The following is a 13,386-nucleotide window of genomic DNA, read 5'->3' as shown; positions in this document are numbered from 1 at the left end:
GGTAAAAAGAAATCGCGTCGCGTAGTGCCTTTTGAATAATTTGTGTCTCAAAGTGTCAGTTGTGAAGTGCTCGTCGCGTAGTGCGGTTCTCCCACGTAGTGTACGTTTAAAAGAAATCGCGTAGCGCACTGCTGATTTAAAAATCAGTATCTGTAGTGACAGTCGTGAACTGCTCGTCGCGTAGTGCGGTTCTCCCGCGTAGTGTACGTTTAAAAGAAATCACGTAGCGCACTGCTGATTTAAAAATCAGAATCTGTAGTGACAGTCGTGAACTGCTCGTCGCGTAGTGCGGTTCTCCCGCGTAGTGTACGTTTAAAAGAAATCACGTAGCGCACTGCTACTTTAAAAATCTGAGTCTGTAGTGTCAGTCGTGAACTGCTCGTCGCGTAGTGCGATTGTCCCGGTAGTGTACGGTAAAAAGAAATCGCGTCGCGTAGTGCCTTTTGAATAATTTGTGTCTCAAAGTGTCAGTTGTGAAGTGCTCGTCGCGTAGTGCGGTTCTCCCGCGTAGTGTACATTTAAAAGAAATCGCGTAGCGCACTGCTGATTTAAAAATCAGTATCTGTAGTGACAGTCGTGAACTGCTCGTCGCGTAGTGCGATTGTCCCGGTAGTGTACGTTAAAAAGAAATCGCGTCGCGTAGTGCCTTTTGAATAATTTGTGTCTCAAAGTGTCAGTTGTGAAGTACTCGTCGCGTAGTGCGGTTCTCCCGCGTAGTGTACGTTTAAAAGAAATCGCATAGCGCACTGCTTCTTTAAAAATTCGAGTCTGTAGTGTCAGTCGTGAACTGCTGGTCGCGTAGTGCGGTTCTCCCGCGTAGTGTACGTTTAAAAGAAATCGCGTAGCGCACTGCTGATTTAAAAATCAGTATCTGTAGTGACAGTCGTGAACTGCTCGTCGCGTAGTGCGGTTCTCCCGCGTAGTGTACGTTTAAAAGAAATCACGTAGCGCACTGCTGATTTAAAAATCAGAATCTGTAGTGACAGTCGTGAACTGCTCGTCGCGTAGTGCGGTTCTCCCGCGTAGTGTACGTTTAAAAGAAATCGCGTAGCACACTGCTGATTTAAAAATCAGAATCTGTAGTGACAGTCGTGAACTGCTCGTCGCGTAGTGCGGTTCTCCCGCGTAGTGTACGTTTAAAAGAAATCACGTAGCGCACTGCTACTTTAAAAATCCGAGTCTGTAGTGTCAGTCGTGAACTGCTCGTCGCGTAGTGCGATTGTCCCGGTAGTGTACGGTAAAAAGAAATCGCGTCGCGTAGTGCCTTTTGAATAATTTGTGTCTCAAAGTGTCAGTTGTGAAGTGCTCGTCGCGTAGTGCGGTTCTCCCGCGTAGTGTACATTTAAAAGAAATCGCGTAGCGCACTGCTGATTTAAAAATCAGTATCTGTAGTGACAGTCGTGAACTGCTCGTCGCGTAGTGCGATTGTCCCGGTAGTGTACGTTAAAAAGAAATCGCGTCGCGTAGTGCCTTTTGAATAATTTGTGTCTCAAAGTGTCAGTTGTGAAGTACTCGTCGCGTAGTGCGGTTCTCCCGCGTAGTGTACGTTTAAAAGAAATCGCATAGCGCACTGCTTCTTTAAAAATTCGAGTCTGTAGTGTCAGTCGTGAACTGCTGGTCGCGTAGTGCGGTTCTCCCGCGTAGTGTACGTTTAAAAGAAATCACGTAGCGCACTGCTGATTTAAAAATCAGAATCTGTAGTGACAGTCATGAACTGCTGGTCGCGTAGTGCAGTTGTCCCGGTAGTGTACGTTAAAAAGAAATCGCGTTGCGTAGTGCCTTTTGAATAATCCGAGTCTCGTAGTGTCAGTCGTGAAGTGCTCGTCGCGTAGTGCGGTTGTCGCGAGAAGTGTACCTTAAAAAGAATTCGCGCAGTGCCGTTTAAAAATCATTTTTTCGCGAGTGCATAACGTCAGCGTCCTCAGCTCCATCGTCATCATAAACGCCATTATCATCGCCATCAACATCACCATTCCCATCTTCGGTATTGTCGCAGAATATGTATGAATTATGGCTGGGAATTCGCTGAATGAGTGAGTCCCACGGGTAAAACCGTGGAAATTTTTTGTATTAACTAAAGAATGACCAAAAACCTATCAGTAGGTTACAGTTGACCATTCTTCGGTTAAAATCATTTCTTGTTTTGTTTTTAATGTTTTTCAGATCCTCCGTATCGTCTATTTCTATTTTGCGCGTATTTTCTGTTTTTCATTAGGTTTAGATTGGCGTTATATGTAGGCTCTTTAGCTTTGTTAATTAGATAGTCATTATAGTTTTCGGTATTAGGTAGGGTATCATTTTCAGGTTTCTTAATTCCTTTTAAAATAAAAAGAATCACCTCAACTTCATTTTCCACGGAGATTCTATCTTCCCACATGTCCAGTTTAACTAATAAAGGCACATCTTAATTGAATTAACGTTCACTCTCTCGAGAGAAAGATGCATCTCAATTAATAACTAGAATCAAATACCATTTTCCCTTTTTTTTATAATCGTATGTTTTTGGTAGAATCTTCGTATTAAATACCATTTTTGCCAGTTCTTGAAATTCCAAATTATAAAATGAAATATGGAAATATTTTTTTTGAAAAACCTTCCATATTTCAGGTTAAATACTCGTTTTTTCAAATTTTATTAACATTTCTTATTTTCAGGTGGAGTGGAAGAGGACTATTCCTAGTGGCAAAACTGTCCAATATCGATATATATTCGATATGGAATTCATACCAAACCTGTACCCTTTTCTCCATCAGTTGGAGAAAGACAAACCGTTATTTGGAGTCAAACCGTCATCAGAGGAGGACGTACTGACAAATATCCTAATTATTTTTCTACTTTTCATACTTGTTTAATTTTTTTAAGTTTTAAGAGGGACAAGTATAGGGCAAGGCTGTCAACGAGTAAGGCTTAATTGCCTGTCCGTTTACTTAAGTCCACATTTATTTAAATAATTTCAATGATAGGCAAATTTACTTTTATTACTTTCATTCATTGTTAATTCAAGTACAGGTGTTTATTGAGAAGTGGACTCTCGAGTGTCAACTGGCTCGGGCTGATCCTCCTTCAGCGACTATCAACCCTTACTTACTTTGTCCTTGTGGACTCTCGACGTTGGCTCATTAAGTTCACCTAATAGGGGTCCATCTTTATTGATGTGTAAATCGTTTCCTCGACGTAGTAGTTCTTCGTGTGACAACTCGGATCCACACCAAGGGACAAAGAATGTAAGGGTAATTAGTCACTGAGGAGAGTATCAGTCATGATCTGGTTGACCTTTGTGTGAATTAACATTCACGCTCGAGAGGAGGAAGCTTTTCAATTAACAGCTAGAAAGAAGTAACAATTTCGTTAGCTTCTGTTTTCATTCACTTTTTGTAGCATGCTTTATTCATTAATTTATATCTTTGTCTGTTTTTGAAATTCCTAATTAGAATCTGAAATGTGGAAATATTTTCTTTGAAAATCCTTCCACATTTCGGGTTGAATACTCGTTTGTTCAAGTATATTTTTGTTTTCTTTCTGTTTCAGTTGGATCGGGAGAGGACCATGGGTAGTGACCACATTGTCGATTGTCGGCATAAATCCAACACGAACCGACACCAATCATGCGCCATTGCCACCCTGGGTTGGAGTGAGTCAAACCATCATTCGGAATCGAGCCGTCGTTGGAGGAAGACGTACAGGCAAATACATTCTTTTCTTATTTCTCATATTTGTTTAATTTATTTTATGTTTTAGGAAGGACTCTTATAGAACAAAGCTACCAAGGAGTAGGAAGTAAACACTCTCCGTTTACTTAAGTCTACATTTATTTAAATAATTTCAAGGATAGGCAAATTTACTTTTATTACTTTCATTTACTGTTAATTCAAGTACAGGTGTTTATTGAGAAGTGGACTCTCGAGTGTCAACTGGCTCGGGCTGATCCTCCTTCAGCGACTATCAACCCTTACTTACTTTGTCCTTGTGGACTCTCGACGTTGGCTCATTAAGTTCACCTAATAGGGGTCCATCTTTATTGATGTGTAAATCGTTTCCTCGACGTAGTAGTTCTTCGTGTGACAACTCGGATCCACACCAAGGGACAAAGAATGTAAGGGTAATTAGTCACTGAGGAGAGTATCAGTCATGATCTGGTTGACCTTTGTGTGAATTAACATTCACGCTCGAGAGAAGGAAGCTTTTCAATTAACAGCTAGAAAGAAGTAACAATTTAGTTAGTTTCTTTATTCATTCACTTTTTGTAGCATGCTTTATTAATTAATTTATATCTTTGTCTGTCTTTGAAATTCCTAATTAGAATCTGAAATGTGGAAATATTTTCTTTGAAAATCCTTCCACATTTCGGGTTGAATACTCGTTTTTTCAAGTATATTTTTGTTTTCTTTCTGTTTCAGTTGGATCGGGAGAGGACCATGGGTATTGACCACATTGTCGATTGTCGGCATAAATCCAACACGAACCGACACCAATCATGCGCCATTGCCACCCTGGGTTGGAGTGAGTCAAACCATCATTCGGAATCGAACCGTCGTTGGAGGAAGACGTACAGGCAAATACATTCTTTTATTATTTCTCATATTTGTTTAATTTATTTTATGTTTTAGGAAGGACTCTTATAGAACAAAGCTACCAAGGAGTAGGAAGTAAACACTCTCCGTTTACTTAAGTCTACATTTATTTAAATAATTTCAAGGATAGGCAAATTTACTTTTATTACTTTCATTTATTGTTAATTCAAGTACAGGTGTTTATTGAGAAGTGGACTCTCGAGTGTCAACTGGCTCGGGCTGATCCTCCTTCAGCGACTATCAACCCTTACTTACTTTGTCCTTGTGGACTCTCGACGTTGACTCATTAAGTTCACCTAATAGGGGTCCATCTTTATTGATGTGTAAATCGTTTCCTCGACGTAGTAGTTCTTCGTGTGACAACTCGGATCCACACCAAGGGACAAAGAATGTAAGGGTAATTAGTCACTGAGGAGAGTATCAGTCATGATCTGGTTGACCTTTGTGTGAATTAACATTCACGCTCGAGAGGAGGAAGCTTTTCAATTAACAGCTAGAAAGAAGTAACAATTTAGTTAGTTTCTTTATTCATTCACTTTTTGTAGCATGCTTTATTAATTTATTTATATCTTTGTCTGTCTTTGAAATTCCTAATTAGAATCTGAAATGTGGAAATATTTTCTTTGAAAATCCTTCCACATTTCGGGTTGAATACTCGTTTTTTCAAGTATATTTTTGTTTTCTTTCTGTTTCAGTTGGATCGGGAGAGGACCATGGGTATTGACCACATTGTCGATTGTCGGCATAAATCCAACACAAACCGACACCAATCATGCGCCATTGTCACCCTGGGTTGGAGTGAGTCAAACCATCATTCGGAATCGAGCCGTCGTTGGAGGAAGACGTACAGGCAAATACATTCTTTTCTTATTTCTCATATTTGTTTAATTTAATTTATGTTTTAGGAAGGACGCTTATAGGACAAGGCTACCAAGGAGTAGGAAGTAAACACTCTCCGTTTACTTAAGTCCACATTTATTTAAATAATTTCAAGGATAGGCAAATTTACTTTTATTACTTTCATTCATTGTTAATTCAAGTACAGGTGTTTATTGAGAAGTGGACTCTCGAGTGTCAACTGGCTCGGGCTGATCCTCCTTCAGCGACTATCAACCCTTACTTACTTTGTCCTTGTGGACTCTCGACGTTGACTCATTAAGTTCACCTAATAGGGGTCCATCTTTATTGATGTGTAAATCGTTTCCTCGACGTAGTAGTTCTTCGTGTGACAACTCGGATCCACACCAAGGGACAAAGAATGTAAGGGTAATTAGTCACTGAGGAGAGTATCAGTCATGATCTGGTTGACCTTTGTGTGAATTAACATTCACGCTCGAGAGAAGGAAGCTTTTCAATTAACAGCTAGAAAGAAGTAACAATTTAGTTAGTTTCTTAATTCATTCACTTTTTGTAGCATGCTTTATTAATTAATTTATATCTTTGTCTGTCTTTGAAATTCCTAATTAGAATCTGAAATGTGGAAATATTTTCTTTGAAAATCCTTCCACATTTCGGGTTGAATACTCGTTTTTTCAAGTATATTTTTGTTTTCTTTCTGTTTCAGTTGGATCGGGAGAGGACCATGGGTATTGACCACATTGTCGATTGTCGGCATAAATCCAACACGAACCGACACCAATCATGCGCCATTGCCACCCTGGGTTGGAGTGAGTCAAACCATCATTCGGAATCGAACCGTCGTTGGAGGAAGACGTACAGGCAAATACATTCTTTTCTTATTTCTCATATTTGTTTAATTTAATTTATGTTTTAGGAAGGACGCTTATAGGACAAGGCTACCAAGGAGTAGGAAGTAAACACTCTCCGTTTACTTAAGTCCACATTTATTTAAATAATTTCAAGGATAGGCAAATTTACTTTTATTACTTTCATTCATTGTTAATTCAAGCACAGGTGTTTATTGAGAAGTGGACTCTCGAGTGTCAACTGGCTCGGGCTGATCCTCCTTCAGCGACTATCAACCCTTACTTACTTTGTCCTTGTGGACTCTCGACGTTGGCTCATTAAGTTCACCTAATAGGGGTCCATCTTTATTGATGTGTAAATCGTTTCCTCGACGTAGTAGTTCTTCGTGTGACAACTCAGATCCACACCAAGGGACAAAGAATGTAAGGGTAATTAGTCACTGAGGAGAGTATCAGTCATGATCTGGTTGACCTTTGTGTGAATTAACATTCACGCTCGAGAGGAGGAAGCTTTTCAATTAACAGCTAGAAAGAAGTAACAATTTAGTTAGTCTCTCTATTCATTCACTTTTTGTAGCATGCTTTATTAATTAATTAATATCTTTGTCTGTCTTTGAAATTCCTAATTAGAATCTGAAATGTGGAAATATTTTCTTTGAAAATCCTTCCACATTTCGGGTTGAATACTCGTTTTTTCAAGTATATTTTTGTTTTCTTTTTGTTTCAGGTGAGGCGGCGCCGCCTCCCTCCCCGACGGTGTGCCACCTTGTCGTGGTGGGGGGGCTCACTTCTACAAGATCCCTTCCGATTAGTAAATGATTCGAATTAATTTTCTGATCTTTGGGAATCTTGTAGAAGTGCCAAGAGCACACCACACCTTAACGGGAATCCGTATACCGACATTACAGGGCGAAAACTATTTCGCATGCAGCGTCGTCATTTGTTGACGGATTGTAAAGTTATTTCAGGTTTTTGGAAATGCCAGAAGCTTATCTACTAAGTTACGTTAGGAAAATTAACAAAGAATGAAAAAAAATTTTTGTTTAAATAAATATATTAACATTATTGAGAAATAACAATTAAATCGCAAAATCCCCCAACGTACTTTACTAGATAATGTTCATACGTTTCCAAAAAGTCCACAAAAATGCAAACCTGTCAAGAAATGACGATGCTGCATGCAAAATAAATAATGGAAGAATTTCGTGTTCGGGAAGTCGCCAACACGAAATTCTTCAATTATTTATTTTGCATGCAGCATCGTCATTTCTTGACAGATTTGCATTTTTGTGGACTTTTTGGAAACGTATGAACATTATCTAGTAAAGTACGTTGGGGGATTTTGCGATTTAATTGTTATTTCTCAATAATGTTAATATATTTATTTAAACTAAAATTTTTTTTCATTTTTTGTTAATTTTCCTAACGTAACTTAGTAGATAAGCTTCTGGCATTTCCAAAAACCTGTAATAACTTTACAATCCGTCAACAAATGACGACGTTGCATGCGAAATAGTTTTCGCTATGTAATGTCGGTATACGGATTCCCGTTAATTATACTATAGTTTTCTTTCCCGGGTTGAATTATATTATTTAATTCATTACTACACTATCTGATGCCTGAGCTACATATGATTTAATTTCCCATTGTGTACATACGAGATAAGCGAGGATGAGTTATACATAGGCGCGCGTATTAGCACTACATAGTAAGAGCGCTGGTGTCTTTTTAAAGCAGTTTCTAAATGCATCGAAACATTAGAAAAAGCCATACCTGGCATTGGTTGTATATAGGTGCTTTCCTTTTTCACGAAATCTCAGTTAAATCTCAGTTATGTGACTCAGTTGAGTACAGTTTATGTAACTTAAACTGTATGCAAAGAGTCGATCAGACTCAACTTTAGGTGTAAAAGGAAAGCAATGTATGTAGTGTCCACGCTACAAGATGTGTAGCCTTTGGGGTTCCTCAAAAAATCTCATAGTTCCTAGGTGGCGCTGCAATCACGGCCCCACTTCTTAACACGGCTGTGTCACCCCCTGGTCCTGAACTTTAAACTGGGCCTGAGTGTCCAGCCCCTGCTTTAAACAAGATTAAAAAAGCCTACAATTTTGAGCAATGCCATAAAGAGCATTGTAGTATTTGTATAAAACTTTTTTTTGCTTTATCGATTTCACCGTCCAGAGAATACATTTTTTTTAAATAAATGAAAATAAATGTAAATTAATTTTTAATAATGTCAAGAAAGACAGAAAAGTTAAAGAATTATGTATTATTTCTTTCGGGAATAGGCACAATTTATGCTGGAAGCATTAAATTAAAGTAATTTTATATAACAATCTTGTAGTAAAATTGCTAATCTCTGGTATAATTGTACATAAAGTAAATTAAATTTAAGTGTCATATAACATATAGAATTATACAAAATTAATGGGTTTTCACTTTGTAGACCAACTGAATGCATTTTTATTACAGAATAAACACGAATTGAATGCACAATTTAATATCTGGTTACTTAAATAAAATTAAATTTAAATTTTGTTTTAAACAAGTAGGTTGAGGTTGAAATAGACTGGTAAACTTATTTGTTTTCTAGTCATTTTTATTAAAAATAGTATAATTTAACATTTATTTTTTTTTTTTTTTCATTGAAAAGTCTTATTTCACAAAATATTGCAATTATTTTTTATATATTATCTATAGAACTATATATGTATGATGTTAAACATTTATAATATAATAAACTTTTAACACTTCTAAATTAAAACATAGATGAAGCTCTTTTCAAGGTACACAACTATCTAACAAAATTATTTATATAGACAATATATCGGTGGTCAAATATATGATGGGCAGGAAAACTTGTATGGCAAAACAGTAATTATAACTGGAGGCAATAATGGAATTGGAAAGGCCACTGCTTTTGAACTAGCTAATCGAGGTGCTAAAATAGTTTTAGCCTCAAGAAATTTAGAAAAGTGTGAAAAGGTAACAATTACTTAATTATAAATTATTTAAAGAAATAAGTGTTAAATAAATTGTTATATTAAATGTTTTGTCTTTTGATAGGCACGTGAAGATATTGTGTTAGAAAGTATGAATAAAAATGTTTTCTGTAGAAAATGTAATTTAGCCTCTCAAAATAGTATAAGAGAATTTGTAAAGCAATTTGAGAAAGGTAAATCTGTTTTTAATTTACATTATTTTAATAATATAGATTTTCTATTGCAAATCCAAAAAAACAATAGTTGAAAACATTTAAATGTTATCATAAAATAAAATATAGTATAAAATGTTTTACAATAAAATGAGATATAATTTAGTTTTAGACTTTAATAAATAGTATTTTAAATCTTTATATATAGAAAATTCTGAATTACACATTCTTATTAATAATGCTGGTGAAAGAAACTATAAGAAAAAACTTACTGAAGAAGGGATTGAAGCACAACTTGGTATAAATTATTTGGGACATTTTTTATTAACAAATTTACTACTACATTTATTAAAAAGATCAGAACCATCTAGAATCATAAATGTATCGTGTCCTTCCTATAGAAAGGGAGAAATTAATGTAATGGATTTAAATTCTGATAATATATTTGACGGAGAAAAAGCATATGCTCAAAGTAAGCTGGCTATCATGCTATTTACAAAAGAATTAGCATTACAGCTTAAAGGTAAAATTACATATAGAAGCATGCTTTATTTAAAAAATTAATTTAAACTTATAAAAGTATGATGTACATGCAGCACTTAACTTATATTAGTATAATGTTAGTTTATAATATTAATTATTCTTATTCAGGATCAAAAGTTACTATTAACGCTGTTAATCCTGGTGCTTCTGATACAGATATATTGCGCGAGTCCTCTTATTCTACTAGCATAATTAGTAAAATATTTGTAAAACCATTTTTATGGCCACTTTTGAAAACACCAAAACAAGCTGCTCAAACTATTATTTATGCTGCTTTAAATGAGCATGTAAACAATGTATCGGGTTCATATTTTGTGTGAGTTAAATTAAAATGTAATATTTAAATTATTAACTATTATAATATTATTTTATTTTCAAATTTTTATAATTTTAGTGATTTTAAAAATTGTGAAATGAATATAAGCATAACAAGTGAAAAGTTATCTAAATGGTTATGGGAAACAAGCTGTAAGTGGACTAGATTAACTTAATAAATATGTGATAAATATATCAATTTTTTAAAAAATATAATATTTAATTTCATTCCATATTATTATTTATTTAAATTTATAATAAATAATAATTTATTATCTAAGTATTTTAAGGTATTTAAAAAAGCTGACCTTTCCTCTGTTGTCCTTTATATTACATAGTTTCTAGTTAATAAAGGTATAGAATCATTGTAAAAATTGGTATATTCAATTATGATTATATTATTTGTAAAATAGTTATTTCTCTTTGCTATATTCCTAGAAATATTTAATTTGTAAGTGATAACAGATATATAAATTTTAAGAAGTAATTATATTAATAGCTCACCGTAAACTTTAATAGAAAACTAATGTTTTATTTTGGTTATATAATGGACATAGCCTTATAACATTAAATCAAACTAAGCTTAAACCTGAGCTTAGTACATACTTAAAACAAAGATTGAGTTAAGTATTGTGTTCAATGTTAAAATGAGGCAATTTAATTTTAGCTAAATTAACATTAAGCTTAAGTTCAATTTAATGGAACAGGCCATAATATTTATAGTAAAAGTGTATTAACCAAAACCTCATATAATTTAAAAGTACTTAACATTTTCATAATTTTATAAAATTATACTTGTGTAACTTTAAACATGCAGAAAAAAAATAATGAAATGCCTAATTATATATTAGCAAGTAATTTTAAAGATTCCTTTTTAGCTTTATGATCATCATCATTCTTTGCTGGATATTCTGATGCTAGTTTAAGATATTTCTTTGCATTTTCTTTATCATTTAGCTTTAAATAAGTTTTACCAAGCATTAATAAATTTTGACTATAGAAAAAAGGATCAAGTTTTTCTGCCTCTTCAAAATATTTTAATGCTTCTTTGAAACTTGATGTTGGAGGCTCTGCAAATATGGTTGATACTAATTTTCGTTGATACCATGCTAAATCAGATACTTGATATGCCCAATTTCCAATCATATATAATATTGTAGCATCTGTGGGGTTCAATTCCATAGCTCTCTGAAACATTAAAATTAATAAATTTTTCTTTCTCATGTACAATTTTTTAGAAACAAAGTTAAATTGTATACAATCATATGTTGTTTCACATTATAAAGCTGCTTAATTCTTTCTTTTATACCCTCAAAACCGCTTTTACTATCTAATATAACAGACATCCATTTATGCACAGCATAATGATTTTCTTGTATTTCAAGTGCCTCAGTAAGTAAGTTAAATGCCTCTTCTATCAGCTGTTTAGCTTCTGCTGAGTTTTTAGTCTGTGACATTTTATACAACGCTCTGCTAATCCTCCATAAAATTTCAACATCTTTGCTATCCTTTGAAATCAATTTAAATATAAACTCATATTATAAAAAACCTTCTGAAATTTTAAATACTTTAATTGAATAAAAATGGTTACTTTATAATCCTTCAATAAATCATAAATTTGTTGATACTGATCTAAATCAAATAAAGCATCTGCTCTTGTGATTAAGGTATCTCTGTTATTATTCTTTTCATTTTTTGTTGATATCAAAGTCCACACACCCATCATTGTCAATTGTATATTAAATGGTAAACTTTTATACCAAAAATATTTACATCTTCCCTAGGAAAATTACAAAAGATTTAAGAATACTTACTAGTTATATGTATTGACATTTAAATTATTCAGTTTATAATTTACTGTGCTTAAAGTTGCAACAACTAAGTGATGATACTTTTGTTGAAATTTAAAGAGCCGCTTAATTTGACCCCAAGAATTCCGAAGTAGCATTTTAAAGATAATAATCTAGCTATTTATTTAAGCAATTATCAATTTTACAAAAATATAGCATCTAGAGAGTGCAATCAGCTGATATTCCACAAATTGTTTGTAGTATTACCAGAGATGAAACGGGAGATTGCTCATGCGAGGTCCCGAGGCAATCCCTACCGGTAGGCGGCGCTGGTGTTGGCAAACGCGTGTCTCAGGTCCATCTAACCCGTAACGCCATCTATCGGAAGAGACCACGAAGCACGAGCGTTAAGCTTAGAATAGGGTAAAACATATATGCATTGTTGCCAGAAAGCGGAATAAAGAGAGAGCGGAGATATTTTCTCGGACCTCTCTGTCTTTCTCGCTGTTAGCTTCTAGCAGAAGAGTCGAGGCAAAATCTTTCCGTTTCGCTTTGCCGAAAATCTACCAATATTCGATGTCATTTATATTTGCAGGCCAATGCCTTTATACATGATTTTTTCAGCATATTTATTTATCAGCATTGACTTATTTAAATCAATAATAAATTAAGGAAATGCGTATTTGATATATAATAATTATTTTAACTATAATTTCATCGTTATATTTCGCCTATTTCCGTAAAATCTGCATTTCTTTAGTTTATTATTGATTATTGTAAGTCAATGGCAATTTAAAAAAATTTAATCTTAAAAAAAAAAGAAAAGTACCGATCAGGAATCGAACCCGGACCCACGAATCGCCACGCTATTACCTTACCGCCTAGACCACGAGGCTTCTTCAGTGCACCGTAAACAGATAGTCTTTTTAAGGGCTTGAAATCTTCTTTTAAACCATATAAATAAACGAGCAACCGACAGCTTTATTCATTATTATTCTGTCATAATGGTACACAAATGAAGGAATAATTATATTTTGAATAGTTTTCAAAAGCTTTTCCAATAGCCAAGAACGAAGATAAATAATCAACGCTCGCAGTTTCCGTTCTTGGTTATTGGAAAAGCTTTTGAAAATCTACATTATATAATTATTCTTTAATTTGTGTACCATTATGATAGAATAATAATGAATAAAGATGTCGGTTCTTCGTTTATTTATATGGTTCAATAGAAGATTTCAAGCCCTTAAAAAGACTATCTGTTTACGGTGCACTGAAGAAGCCTCGTGGTCTAAGAGGTAAGGTAATC

The 13,386-nt window shown here is 34.4% G+C and overlaps 2 protein-coding genes across 2 annotated transcripts; one reads left to right on the top strand and one right to left on the bottom strand.

The window, feature by feature from the left end:
• Positions 1–8,312: 8,312 nt before the first annotated feature.
• On the top strand, positions 8,313–10,502 carry LOC136773233 (retinol dehydrogenase 13-like). The gene is made up of 6 exons (XM_066726729.1): positions 8,313–8,597; positions 9,098–9,263; positions 9,345–9,453; positions 9,641–9,955; positions 10,084–10,291; positions 10,370–10,502. The coding sequence occupies exons 1-6, from the start codon at positions 8,512–8,514 to the stop codon at positions 10,464–10,466; spliced, it is 981 nt and encodes a 326-aa protein (XP_066582826.1). The 5' UTR covers positions 8,313–8,511; the 3' UTR covers positions 10,467–10,502.
• A 606-nt stretch (positions 10,503–11,108) lies between these two features.
• On the bottom strand, positions 11,109–12,390 carry LOC136773234 (regulator of microtubule dynamics protein 1-like). The gene is made up of 4 exons (XM_066726730.1): positions 12,149–12,390; positions 11,882–12,070; positions 11,550–11,798; positions 11,109–11,478 (listed from the first exon to the last, which is right to left on the bottom strand). Exons 1-4 carry the CDS (start codon positions 12,236–12,238, stop codon positions 11,131–11,133), a joined length of 876 nt encoding a protein of 291 aa, XP_066582827.1. The 5' UTR covers positions 12,239–12,390; the 3' UTR covers positions 11,109–11,130.
• Between the last annotated feature and the right edge of the window lie 996 nt (positions 12,391–13,386).

The sequence above is a fragment of the Prorops nasuta genome, unplaced genomic scaffold (genome assembly GCF_024137725.1).
Source record: "Prorops nasuta isolate Cenicafe-Biocafe unplaced genomic scaffold, Cenicafe_Pnas_1.2 PNAS00005, whole genome shotgun sequence".
Classification (NCBI taxonomy): Eukaryota; Metazoa; Arthropoda; class Insecta; order Hymenoptera; family Bethylidae; genus Prorops; species Prorops nasuta.
Note: the sequence above shows the minus strand (reverse complement) of the source record. Positions and strands in the feature narration are given on the sequence as shown.

Bases quoted from the DNA above. Each gene is read 5' to 3' on its own strand.
- LOC136773233 (XM_066726729.1), top strand. From the start codon at position 8,512: ATGTCAAGAAAGACAGAAAAGTTAAAGAATTATGTATTATTTCTTTCG. The intron at 8,598-9,097 runs GTAATTTTATAT...TTATTTATATAG, and splicing joins GCTGGAAGCATTAAATTAAA to ACAATATATCGGTGGTCAAA. The intron at 10,292-10,369 runs GTGAGTTAAATT...TTATAATTTTAG, and splicing joins GTATCGGGTTCATATTTTGT to TGATTTTAAAAATTGTGAAA.
- LOC136773234 (XM_066726730.1), bottom strand. From the start codon at position 12,238: ATGCTACTTCGGAATTCTTGGGGTCAAATTAAGCGGCTCTTTAAATTT. The intron at 12,071-12,148 runs GTAAATTATAAA...TAATTTTCCTAG, and splicing joins TTGTTGCAACTTTAAGCACA to GGAAGATGTAAATATTTTTG. The intron at 11,479-11,549 runs GTATACAATTTA...TTAATGTTTCAG, and splicing joins ATGTGAAACAACATATGATT to AGAGCTATGGAATTGAACCC.